A 13,629-nucleotide genomic window follows, 5' to 3' on the forward strand; every position below is an offset into this window, starting at 1 on the left:
CCACACCCCCAGCACAGGTTATCAGGTGGAGCTGGATTAGCTCCTGGATAACCTGTACCCATGTCTGGCGGGCCTGGTTGCTGGTTGGGCGCGGTTTGCTGGAACACATGCTGGTTTCCTGGTATGCAGTTTCGGCCTCCTTTCCAGCCTCCCCTAAACATTGTATCTCCTCTAGTTCCACCTCTGCCCCGCCCTCTTGGGGGCCGCTAATTGCCTCCTCCTCTTGGTGCCTGCTGCTGGTAATAATAATGATGATGTGTGGTATTAGCAGAATTGTCATTTCCTGCTGTGTTTGGGTCTGTGGGGGTTGACTGTGGAGGTGCTTGGGGCTGGACGGCCTGGGGAGTTGCTTGGTTTGCCATTACCATGGGGGCCTGAACTTTAATTTTTTCTTTCTCTTTTTCTTTTTTAACCAGCTTACTTAGCTCTCCCAACTGTAGCTGTGTCAGCTTGTTGGCTAGCTGTTTGCTATCCTCTTCCATTTTCTTTTTGTCTTTTCTGTAGAGCTCCACATGATGGACAATATGCTCTGAAAACAGTGGCCAGTCCATCTTCATCAATCTTACCACCCCCTCTAGGCGTCACTGCACATCTTCTGGCATGGCTTTTTTTAACCATCATTTTGAACAAGCTCTGAGTCGTCTTATTAGCATTCCATGCTTCCCCTGTCTCTTCCTTCCACCTTTTCTGGAAGCTGTGTAGGAACTTGGAGGGACATTCATCTTCCCCCATGGTCTCTCCCTCCAGTTTGGAGGGGTCTCTCTTTGCTGGGTAGTGTGCTCTCAGTTGCTGCCACACCCGGGAATGGTAGCCTCCAAAGTTCACCCCATCATGTGCATTGGTGCCAATGGCTGTACCCAGGTTAGCGTCTGTAAATATCTCCTTGGTGGTTTGTTTTCCTGCCACATAGGTGAGTATAGCTTTGATATCTCCTACTGCCAACTGTATACCAGCTGTGGTTTCTTCTAAAGCCATGATCCATTTGTCAGCTCCATCTGTGAGCACTGGTAGACGCTCTGCCAGGCCTATCATATCCATGAAGGGCCAGGGCTCGTACTGTGTTCTTCCACCAGTTTTTGTTATAATGGGGCACATGGAACTTTCTGTCTCTTCATCTGACAGGTCCAGCAGTAGGTCACCTCCTACTGATTTCCCATTTCTTAGTGTCATGCCAGCTCGGTTTTGGCTTCTTCTGTCTACTTTCTGTCCTTTGCCAGTGGCCTGTGCTTCCTCTGACCGTGCTCTGTTGGTCTCCATAGTGCCTTGGAGTGTCAGAGTGATATGCTCTGTGGTGGGGCTAACTTGGGGTTCCCTCTGTCTCTGCTGGGAGGCTTCATCCTCCTCCAGCCACTCTTTTAATTTCTCCAATTCCTGAGCCATGCGCTGTACTGTCTCTTCAGATCTTCGAGCTACCCCTTCCAATTGCTGGAGTAGCTGTAAGTCTTGAGTGCTCTTTGGTGAGGCACCTTCCACAGGACCCTCGCAACTATTGGATGATTCATTTCTCATTTCCTGACCTGAGTGAGGTGTAGGGTCGATGGTAACCGTCCCCTGACGCCCTTCCTTCTGTAGCCTTCGAAGGCGCTCTGCCTCTTTTTCCATCCATATTTGCAACTGCTGTTCCATCATGGCACTCAGTGGTCTGGGTTGTGACACTGGCCCCTCCTCCTCATTCCTTCGTGATGTTGCAGTGGGGGAACTTGGATTCCCCAAAGAGGAGGCTCGAGCAGCTTGAATGGTGAGCAGACTTTTTCATAGGGAGGCACGCGTAGCTGGAATAAAAGGACTCATATCCATCCTCCTTCAGTCGTCTCAGCTTCTCCTTCCTTTTGTGTGCTTGCCTCTCTCTAGGGGGCGTGCCTTCTGCACTGGCGAGGCCTGCCATCTCCTGGTCGGTTGATTGCTCAGCATGTCTTCCCTTCTTGCCATTACGCATCTTGGTGTATAATTCAAAGTCAGTGGCTTCCGTATCCCCGTCGTCATCTGACAATCTGTCAGTACTGTCTGTCTCTGAGGGAGGCGCCGATTCCAGTGGTAGCTTTTTCCGTGGTTCTTGCTGTTTCTTTTTCTTGACCTCTCGCTTAGTGTTTTTAGTTAAGGTCACTGTGAATTTCCCCTGCAATTGACCCTCCATCTCCATGGCTTTTGCATCCCTTAGTGGATATTGTCCTATTATTGGCTGTGCTGGCTCCTGTGGGTATGGGGGCAATGGTGGTGTGGGTAGGGGTGGTGCTGTAGGCATCATGGGAGCTGTAGGTATCACTGCTTCCTGATCCTGGTGTTCTTTTTTCTTTTCCTCCAGCTGCACCATCTGTTTTCTTCCCCCTGCTTGTCTGAACCATCCTAGTACTTCCCTCTCCTTAGCTCTCTTGTTCTTTATCTTATAGTTGGCTTTTTTGTCTTTGGCTTCAATGTGTCTTAATTCTGACTCTACTTCATCACAGCATGCCAGGTTGAAAGTACCTTCCATAGGCCAATGTTTTTCCCTGATGTTCTTTTGTGCCATTTGTTCACACATAGTTTAATGTGTTTCACTCGACTTGGGTGTTGCTGCATTACTACCTCCACTGGGGTTAAAACCCCTTTTTCCATCTTTCCCTGGTCGGCTCCCATGAAGCCTTGTTTGGCTTCACTGGTCCTTGGAATCTCTGGCAGTTCGTCTGTCTCTTTTGTGCGTATTAGTACTATGATTTTCCCTACTGTTATGGCAGTTTTATATTTCTTTTCTCTATATGGGTTGACCAGTCCCCTTGGGAAACCTGGGTTAAACACCCAAATTTACCTGTTTCCCACTCAACTTTTCTGGGCACAACAACAATTTGCAGCCGTGGAGGGTATCTCACTCCGTCTTGGCCTCGTATACTTATCTGGTGTAGAGAAAGTGAAGCTACTGGTCTGTTCTTATAATTATCACACAAGCTCTGTAATAGAGGATTTAGTGAATAAGGGACCCACAATCTACGCAAAATCTCTTCCCATGGGGCACCTGGAAACTGTTCTTTTACTTTTTCCAAGTTGATGAATTTAGTAATTTGCCAGAGCTTCTGTTTGATTTCTTGTTTGTTCTGCCAATGCTCAGCCCCCTCGTTATCTACATAGGTTCTTTCCAACCAAAAGTGTGTACGTATCCCTCCGTATTCTACAGGACCCTCTGTACTACAGTGTTCTTCTTCTATGATCTCATCTCCACTATCATCTCCCCCTTCCATCTACTTTAGATACTCCTTTTTCCTCTCTCCTTTTCTCTCTGATCTCACCTTGTTAAAGTTTGTTACAGTAGTGGAGCTTATGTACTTGATTTATTGGTTAGGTCTCTTTCTTCTTTCTCTATGCCTCACCCCTTCCTTATGTCTGTTAGGTCAGTCGTCTGGTAATTTATCAGTCTTTGTACATTTATTCTTTATCCGACACTTTGCTATATTTACAACTACTATTCACATCTTTATATTACACTTTACTGTATTTACAACAATTTCATATGTTACACTTAGAATTTACAACAGTTTTATATGTCACACTTAGATATGTTACAGCTTTATACACTGATCGATCTGCTTACTGTTCTCTTTTAATGTTTAACTCTTTGGCATTCTGCCCCTTCAGTCCTGTCCTCCCTACCTTTCACTCCCGCTCTTTCAAGCTTAAAGGAATGTTGGCAAGGTTGACAGCGGTATCCACAGAAATGCTCTCATGTATTTAACTCTTTATTTTCTCTTTTATTTGCTTGGCATTCCGCCCACGCAGACCTGCCATCTGACACAACGCCCCCGCCTCTACAGGCTTAAAGGGGCGCCAGTAAGATAGGCAGCGGTAACCACGGATATGCTTTGCTGATCTCTTTTCTCTTTATTTTCTGTTTCTTTTCTCTTTTACTGGTTCTTTTTCTCTTCCCTGTATAACTCTTACAGGTTTCTTTTACACTTGTGCACTTCTTATTCTTGTTTGTCTTCTTAATACTTTAAATACTCTATCTCTTGTTACCTTGGATACCATACATTCAACACTCACACATACACTCGACCGTCCCAAGTGATGTTAGTTGTATCTCAATTATGCCCTTGATTAGTTCCTTAATCAATCAGCACACCACAATTAGGTTCTTTAGAGAAGGGAAATTTGCCAAATACCTTTGACCTGGGTGGCCCCAGCACTGCACCCCAGACACACCCGGTTTAGGCAGAAAAAAAGCTCTGCTTACCTTATTTTGGTGGCCACCTGTATGTCTGGCGTGCAGTCCAGTGCTCCGGTCTCTGGTTCTGACCTTTCCCTCTCTCCTGGCCGGGCTCACCAGTTGTAGAAGCTAAAATTGGTGACTGGAAGTGGGCCAGATGGCACCCGACCTCGTCTCCTACTTCTCCTGCAGATCGTCTTCTGATGTTGATTTAGTACCTTAGGTTCAGTTGGCAAACTCTTAAAGAAACACTGGAGTCGAGTAGAATCAGGTGCAATCGAGTTTAATGTGTTCACAAGCAACAGCACATACAACTCATTGAGTCAGGCTCCGGAGCACAACTGAAAACTGGCTTTCAGTGTGCTCTCTTGTATGCTGGTGGAGGTTCGACAGAATCTCCACCTCTTTTTGTTAATCCTTCCCACTTAGACCCAAATCTATTGGTGGTGAGCTTTTTCCTTTTGTCCAATCCTGAACAGACCTGTTTCTAATGGTGTAATCACTTTCACTTTAGGCCTGGAATTTCCCAAATTTTCCACCCTTAGGTTTAGGCCTGCTTTCACTTTATTTTTTAAAAACATATAAACTTTAGGGACTTTCTTGATACAGTCCCTTGTGCTTTCATGCAGTATGAGCTTAGAGCATGTGTCATGCAATACAAACATTAAAGAGTGTGTGTGTGTTATTATTAAACAATACATGGTGTGGTGTATGTGTGCTCTTCAATGTGAATGCATAACCTTGTGCTGTGAATACATGAACTTGTGTAACATTGTTTTTATCAAACATGGATGCATAACAAACAGCTTTATAGGAACTTGTAACATAAAACATGGTTGTATGAACTTCACTCTTAATCAACTTATGCAGTTTAATACTTTTATCTGATTTAAGATTAAATCTTACACTACAAAGGACATGGTATTAAATTTAATGACGGAGGAATCATTTCCTTAAATTTTGCGACAGCACTATCTGATAAACATCTAGTATAGTAACTGTTGCTGAGTGGCGTGTAATCGAGTAAAAGGAAATCAAAAGTAATCAAATAATGATCCGATAGCGAGGGATTCTGTGGCAAGACTGTTAGGTTATGAATTTCAATTCCATACGTCAGAACTAGATCGAGGGTGTGGCTAAAGGGATAGTGTACCCAAAAATGAAAATTCAGCCATTATCTACTCACCCATATGCAGAGGGAGGCTCTGGTGAAGTTTTAGAGTCCTCACAACACTTACGGAAATTCGAGGGAGAAGTGGCTAGCAGCACAACTGCACACCTAATGCCTGACAGCGACCCAGATTAAAACGTCCAAGAACACAGAATTGAAACCATTAAATAACTCCATACTGCTTGTCCGTAGTGATCCAAGTGTCCTGAAGCCCCGACATAAAAAGTTGTTTGGAAAAACGTCATTTGAACTCTGTTTTTAGCCTCATTGTAGCCTGTAGCTCTAACTGCCCCTGACATGTGTGCGCTTGCACGAGACTGTGAGACATTGGCACCGCGTTCATGTGTGTTCACGTGCTTTCGCTGGTCTTGCACGCAAGCGCACACGTCAGTGCAGTGTACAACCTTGGGGTCCACTCTCCCCTGGTGGAGTGGAGGGTGGCTGGGTTGCCACGGGGGCCGCCTCCCTCCATGTGATGGTGTTTCCTCTCTGGTTCTTCCGTGCTCAGCCTTATTTTTTTCTTCTTATTTATTTATTTATTTATTAGTGGTGTTTGGATTCGGTTACGGCAGACGGACGGCAATCTGAAATGGAATGAAGCCCACACACGGCAGACAGTAGCTACAAAACTGTAGTGGAACGCGCCCCATCCGCCCACAGCACAATGCTCTTAAAGCCCTACGCTATCAAAAGCTGGCAAAATACATTTATTTTATTTCATGGCCTTGACATTAACCTGTCATATTGTTGAGTTATCGAGGACACTTCCCTGTTTTTGTGTGTATACAGGAATGTTAAAGATTGAGGAAAAAAGATCATTGAGGAAAACGAGGTTGATTTGACGTTACTGAATCAGGGAATCCATGTGTCCACCACGAAAAAGGATCCTAATTGATTTTACGTTGGTATTGTTTCCATGGTACCGGCACATAATTTCAACCCATTACGTGCTGCCACCACGGAATGCGGTGTTAAGAGGTTGTGGTAATTTCATGTATTTCTGTGAGATCAGGTTGGATGAATGCTGTCTCTCCTAATAAGACCAGGTTTTCCCCAGAAAGTTTGCCAATGATTAACAAAACCCACATTGTTTGCTGGACACCACCTGGACAGCCAGCGATTAAATGATGACATGCGGCTAAACATGTCATCAGTGGTCAGATTTGGGAGAGGTCCAGAGAAAACAATGGAGTCCGACATAGTTTTTGCGTATTCACACACCGAGGCAACATTCATTTTAGTGACCTCCGATTGGCGTAACCGGGTGTCATTGCCGCCAACGTGAATAACGATCTTGCTAAATCTATGTTTAGCCTTAGCCATCAGTTTTAAATTTGATTCAGTGTCGCCCGCTCTGGCCCCAGGGATACATTTGACTATGGCCACTGGTGTTCCTAACTTCACGTTTCTCAGAATAGAGCTGCCAATGATGGTGGGTCGCAAGGTGTGTCGCTGAGTGGGGAAAAGCAGTTAGAAACATGAACAGGCTGGTGGTGAACCGTGGGCTTCGGCTTGGAACTACGCTTCTCCTGGACAGTTACCCAGCCACCTGTCTGCATGGGGGGTTACTGGGGGATTGCTAGCAGAGGCTATGCTATGTGGCTCCGCACTGGCTACAGGGGGTTGGCTAACTACCGCAGCTACCGAGTGATTTTCCATGGTGCAGAGCAGCGCTTCTAATTCACTGAGCCTTGCCTCCAATGCAGCTAATAAACTACACTTGTTACAATTACCACTGTCGCTAAAGGAGGCAGAGGCATAGCTAAACATCTGGCACAAAGAGCAAGAAAGAGCAGAAGGAGACGCCATCGTTAACTGTTAAGCTAATGTAGCTAACAAGGCTAATAGCATGCAAACAACAGCTAAGAGATTAGCAAGAAAGACGTAAAAAGGAGGAGAGCAAGTGCCTAAACAGAACTAGTGTGGGTTAAGACTTGAATTAGATGTTAAGCAACTGAAAGCAAGCTAGTAGAGTTCGCTGGAGCAGCACAGACATGTTCTCACAGAACACCGGAAATGACACAACATGCTTACCGCAATACGCCAGCATGTCAGGGTGATGAGGCACCAATCTGCCCTCATCTAATATGTAGGCAGTTATCCATCCATTTTAATCTTCTTATCCAGGGCAGGGGCAGCACGATGAGCAAAGTTCATACAGAGTTCCCTCTTCCTAGCAGCGCTTTCCAACTCCTCCTGGGAGATCCCGAGGCGTTCCCAGGCCAGATGAGATATATAATCCCTCCAGCATGTTCTCAGAATGAAATCTGCACTGACAGGGAACTGCCCATTGGTTCGACAGCCCATTGGTTCAACATCCCATTGTTCCGACCATAGTAAACTCATTGTTCCGAAATCCGTTCCGAAATCATCATGATGCCCTGTGGTTAAGGTCTGGTTAGGTTTAGGCACAAAACCCACTTAGTTAGGGTCAGGAAAAGATCATGGTGTGGGTTAAAATGAAAAAGAAAGTGACAAACTCATAAGCCGTGAGCCTGCTCCGCCTCAAGCCGGTCGCGGCGCACCATACGCCCGCCGCGAGCCGTTCAGCACCACGCACAGTCGAACTAATGGAATGTCGAACCAATGGGCTGTCGAACCAATGACATGGACCCGGACTGACATGCATCAGACTGTCTGTATGCTGCATGACAACTTTTTGTTGTCTACCCCTGCATCTGGAAGGTTGGCTACAGCCTGTAAGTCATTCCAGATCCCCATTGCCAGACACAGAACTCCCTCCTGCAAAGGTCAGGGCCATTAGGAGTTTGGCTCACACGACACGCTCTTCCCCACCTTCCATGGCCCCTGACTGATGCACCTCACATATGGGCTCCCTTGTACCTGCCTGTCCGCTCGTAAAAGCAGCTGTGGGGGTGATTTCGTCATCTGAGTCCAGTGTCACACTCTAAAAACTCTAACCATATCAACAAAAATAAAAAATGTTAGTCACCTTGCAAAGTGACAAATGTTAATTAGCGGCTCAGTTACAGGCGTACCTTCTATCTTGCTGTAATAGCTGATGTGCTAACTAATATTAGCTAAGTAAACAAGTCAATATGAAGCTAATGTTCCTGTGCGTTCAGAAACACTGTAACCCTACTGTGACTGAGGAACTGCACTTGGGTCCATTTACATCTTTAGTGTTGGTAAATAGCCAGCTAAATCCTCTTTGCTACAGGCCTTTTTATCAGGTCACTGTTAGTGGACTGGGGTAATTCCAGCTGTAGAGAAAAATGACTCAACATTTTTCAGATGTCTGATTATCATATTTTAGTCTTACTTTGTGTATTCAGCTCAGTGCCTTGTATCCACCACTAATAAGCCCTGAGAACTGTGTTAACCTTGATGACGTTTTCAAGGCTCCAGAGGTCCATGGCTGTATTCCTAGACCTTTATTCATTTTGAGCCATGGCTCATTGGTAATACTATGTCTTTACTTTCTGACACAAGCAGGGGCTCAATACAGATGCTGAGTAAATCATTCATGAAGAACAAAGAGCAAATCTGCATGGAGAAAGGCCTTAAGTTTTAGAGTCCTCACAACACTTGTGGAGATCCAAGGACAGAGGGCGTAGCAACGCAACTCCACCTAATGGAGGCTTACGGTGCCCCAGATTCAAACGTCCAAAAACACATAATTGAAACCACAAAATATCTCCATACTGGCCCGTATTCTGAATTTGTATCTGAATTCTCAGAGTTTTTGTCCAATTTAGTTCTTAAATCAGATAAAGTTATTATTGTAGGCGATTTTCACATTCATGGTGACGTTGGTAATGACTCCCTGCGTACCGCATTTATCTCATTATTAGATTCCATTGGCTTCAGTCAGGGTGTACATAAACCCACTCACTGTTTTAAAGGGATAGTGCACCCAAAAATGAAAATTCAGCCATTATCTACAGACCCATATGCCGAGGGAGGCTCTGGTGAAGTTTAGAGTCCTCACAACACTTACGGAAATCAGCAACACAACTGCACACCTAGACAGGTACCTGACAGCGACCCAGATTAAAATGTCCAAGAACACAGTAGGGCTGTCAAAATCGCTCAAAAATGACGTTTGAATATTCCTTCCAAAAATAACTCATAGGTTCGAACCATTCGAATAGTTGTATGTCCACAAGAGTGTAAACTAATACAAGGAAACATACTTGTATATGTATTAATACAAGGAAACGTAACTACTTGCTTGCTTACCTACTTGTAGGTATTTTTATTTTAACAGAAACATCTTTGAAAACATTTACATTCCTACACATTAAAACACATAAAACAATTATCTATAACATTACATTATAAACGACCGCGGACCTCTCGCTCGCCCCCCCCCTCTGACCCGTGGCCACACCGCCCGCGGAAGCGCTGCGAATAGCCTCGAAGCACCGGACTGTGACCGGCTCGCGCCCTGCAGTGATCGTTTCGGCGTCGGGTCTATTTTCTGAGCAAGCCGTGAGCGAATGTGTCAAGCCGGGTGACGGAGACAACAGCTGGGAGCAGAACCGCTTGTCGACCAGGCTGGAGAAATGCGCATCTGATGCCAACGCCCACTTGCAAAGAGGACACCTGCGGTGGTGTTTTTTTTTCTCTCCACAGTCGAATATCAATTTTCACAATTGAAGGTCCATTTTTTTTTCAAATTCGAATTTAAATTTGAATTTGGAATATTCGTTGACAGCCCTAGAAAACAGAATTGAAACCATAAATTATCTCCATACTGCTTGTCCGTAGTGATCCAAGTGTCCTGAAGCCCCGACATAAAAAGTTGTGGGAAAAATGTCATTTGAACTCTACTTTTAGCCTCAATGTAGCCTGTAGCTCTAACTGCCTCTCTGTACACCGCGTTCAGTTTGGTGGTCAGAGGTCAAGGTCACTGTGACCCCACAAACATGTTTTTGGCCATAAGTCAAGAATTCATATGGTAATCATGAAAAAACTTCCCACAAATGTCTAATAGGGTTTAATGATGAACTGATGACATTAACGTCCAAAAGGTCTTAGGTCAACTTCACTGTGAAATCACAATGTTCCGCAAAAACACTTAGAGCCATTACTCAACACCATATCTTGGGAACAAAATAAAAAAAAACTCCCCCCAAAAAAACCCTTTAACGGGGGACAAAAATGGTGGAAACCTCAGGAAGAGCAACTGGGGAGGGATCCCTCTTCCAGGATGGACAGACGTGCAATAGATGTCGTACAGAACAGATCAGCATAATAAATTAACAGTAATCCGTATGACACAATGAGACAGAAAGAGAGACAGAGAGAGGGAGAGAGAGAGAGAGAGAAAGAAAGAGAAAGAGAGAGAGAGAGAGAGAGAGAGAGAGAGAGAGAGAGAGATGCAGGACAGACGGTAATGACAGTAGCTTACAACAACTTTAATGAAAATAATAATATTATAGTTATAGTTCTGGCTACTGTGGTACAATATGTTGAAAGTATATATTAATATCTGGCAGTATACATGTGTGACAATAATCATATGTGTACAACAGTAGAAGTATGACTAATGACTAATGATGGCAGCAGCAGCAGGAGGCATCTGGCAGGACCACGGCAGCAGCACAACCACACACGTCACGCTATCCAGGCACCGCTATGATATGAGTTAATCTGAGAGACAGTGGAGCACAAAGGCTCCGGAGAAGAAGCCGAGTTAGTGACATCCAGAATGGCCGAGTTAGCAAGATGCAGTAATAGGATATGAGAGAGAGAGAGAGAGAGAGAGAGAGAGAGAGAGAGAGAGAGAGAGAAAAGGAGAGAAGGTCCCTGGGGTATTATAGGGGGGTCCTCCGGCAGACTAGGCCTAAGTCAGCCTAACTAGGGGCTGGTACAGGGCAAGCCTGAGCCAGCCCTAACTATAAGCTTTATCAAAGAGGAAAGTCTTAAGTCTAGTCTTAAATGTGGAGACGATGTCTGCCTCCCAGACCGTAACAGGAAGATGATTCCACAGGAGAGGAGCCTGATAGCTGAAGGCTCTGGCTCCTGATCTACTTTTGGAGACTTTAGGGACCACAAGCAACCGTGCGTTCTCAGAGCGCAGTGTTCTAGTGGGATAATAAGGCACTATGAGCTCTCTAAGATATGACGGAGCCTGACCATTTAGAGCTTTATAAGTTAACAGTAGGATTTTAATTTCAATTCTGGATTTTACAGGGAGCCAGTGCAGAGAAACTAAAACAGGAGAAATATGATCTCGTTAAAGGGAAGATATTTGGTCAGATGCTAAATTGGTGACACTAATCTCAGGTGTCCACCTTGAAACTGTGCTGATTGTACAGCTCATCTGTGCTGTCGGGGGGAAGATGTGTGTGAAGCATCCATGTTTTCACAGACATGGAAAACTGACTGGTTTGGGGAGGCGTACAACCATGTGGCAGTAATTGCAGTTTTGATCAAAGTTGTGGTTCTGCTCTGTTGTAGGGAAATGGATACGAGCGTGATTTCTTGGATGACAGGCGAGTATTCATTATGGATGTGTATAATCCTTACATATATCCAGGGGATGGATATGCCAAAGGTGAGTGAAAGCACCATCAGTTTTTTTTTCTCACACTTAAATAGAATTTCAATAAGCCTAGTATGTTATTTTTACCCATGTACAGAAATGTTATGTTTTCTGGTCACAAAAATAAGCTCCACACTGCCCCTGATGCCTGGTTGGAGGTTGAGGATGGAGTGAAGGGGGCTTGCTCCTCCAGTTCCAACCCCTAGGTGTCACACAGTGCCAGTTTAATTATGCTGTGATTTCCCGCTGCACTACCACTCACTCTATTAACACTGAGCAGAAATTACACAAATTAATTTGTGTAATACATACATTAAAGCTGATCTGACAACAACCATATACCCAATTCTAATAATACTTTGGGGACAAACATCACCTTTATTTTTCTCCCCATGCTTTAGCTATCTTGTGTTCTGCAACTCATTGAATTTAAAACATTTTATAAACATCTCTACCCTTTAAGAAAGTGAAAGAAATATATATTCTGGCTTGTTTAAGATTTTAAAAAAAAAAACAATAACAAAAAAACACGTCGTTCTATTCTGCTTCATATTTTTCCTACAAGACACATTTATTTCCTGTATCTTTTAAGACCAAAGCTGACAATTTTTACACTTTTTCTTTAACATCTCCTTAAAAACTAGGCTAGACTTGGAAAAACTACCAAGAAAAATCTGTTTCACATACTATTACATTGTTCTTTCCTGCTTTTGCAGCTTAATTCTGTTTGAATTTTGAAACGTAAAGGTTTCCTAATTAACCTTTTTCATCATTTGCAATAATTGTTGTTGGAAATATACATACTAATTAAGTAGAGCACTCCTGCAGATTTACATATCTGAGTATTCTTTAGATAAAGAATTCAGTGAGCAGAAATGTGTTTTATAAGGCTTTACTCTCCTTGTGTAAAAGGAAATTCTGTTGCACTGCAAATACTATAGCAATTATCTGTCAGAGTTTCTCAACAGTATAGGTTTGGTCCCAAGCACAGAACAGACTGATGGGATAGAATGGGCTTACTACCTGAGAGGGTCCAGAGACAGGCAAATAACAGGTAAAAAAAAAATCCAAAAACACATCCAGAACACTGGGAATACTGAACTCCAAGAAAACCAAAGTACTAGTAAGAAGACACCAAAGGTGCTGGCATGGGCTAGCAACCCATGGTTGCAGTGGTGAGGCTTAGCAGCCTTACTACAACCAAAATTAGCTACAGCCAACATAGGGAAAATACCCCAGGAGTCAGCGAGAGATGGGGTGGAAAATGACTCACAGGTTGATTACACGGTAACAGACATTGGAACGGGCACGACTTTGCATTGGATCTGTGACTCAGTGAAGGGTAGGGGCACGGACCTATCCACCAGGGCTAGAATTAGCAGCACTCAGGGCAAGGCAAGTGCATCTGTAGAGGATAAAAGTAGCACAGTCGAGAACAAGATGCTTCAGGTTTGTCCTTGCGTCTGGCAGAAAGTAACATCAATAAAAGGCCTTAGAACTCATCAGGAAAAGAAGAAGTGTGTGGCAAAGAAAGGGCATTGATCACTACTTCCAGTCGAGTCAGTCGGATGAAGTCCAGCGGCAGGTAGAAAACCACAGTTTGCAGGATATCAGTAACACTGTCACTGAGGAGGAGGAGGAGGAGGAGGAGGAGGAGGAGGGGGTAGTAAGAGAGGATGCAGGTGACACTGAGGTCAGTATGCCAGTCAGAGAGAGAACCATAGATCAAAAGGTTAGAGTGGCCTAGGGCAAATGCCAGTAAAGAATGGGAGA

General features: G+C 44.3%; 1 protein-coding gene and 2 long non-coding RNA genes across 3 annotated transcripts in view; 1 reads left to right on the plus strand and 2 right to left on the minus strand.

The window, feature by feature from the left end:
• The window catches only part of LOC125886100 (uncharacterized), a 233,265-nt gene that overhangs the window by 190,761 nt on the left and 28,875 nt on the right, over positions 1-13,629 (minus strand). The window lies entirely within an intron of this gene.
• Positions 1-13,629, plus strand: part of hdac11 (histone deacetylase 11) — a 184,627-nt gene that overhangs the window by 155,086 nt on the left and 15,912 nt on the right. Inside the window, exon 9 of the mRNA XM_049571583.1 lies at positions 11,772-11,868. Coding sequence (XP_049427540.1) covers positions 11,772-11,868 — 97 coding nt within the window. The remainder of the gene's footprint in view (positions 1-11,771; positions 11,869-13,629) is intronic.
• The window catches only part of LOC125886125 (uncharacterized), a 29,973-nt gene that overhangs the window by 3,478 nt on the left and 12,866 nt on the right, over positions 1-13,629 (minus strand). The window lies entirely within an intron of this gene.

This window comes from Epinephelus fuscoguttatus, linkage group LG1 (genome assembly GCF_011397635.1).
Source record: "Epinephelus fuscoguttatus linkage group LG1, E.fuscoguttatus.final_Chr_v1".
NCBI lineage: Eukaryota > Metazoa > Chordata > Actinopteri > Perciformes > Serranidae > Epinephelus > Epinephelus fuscoguttatus.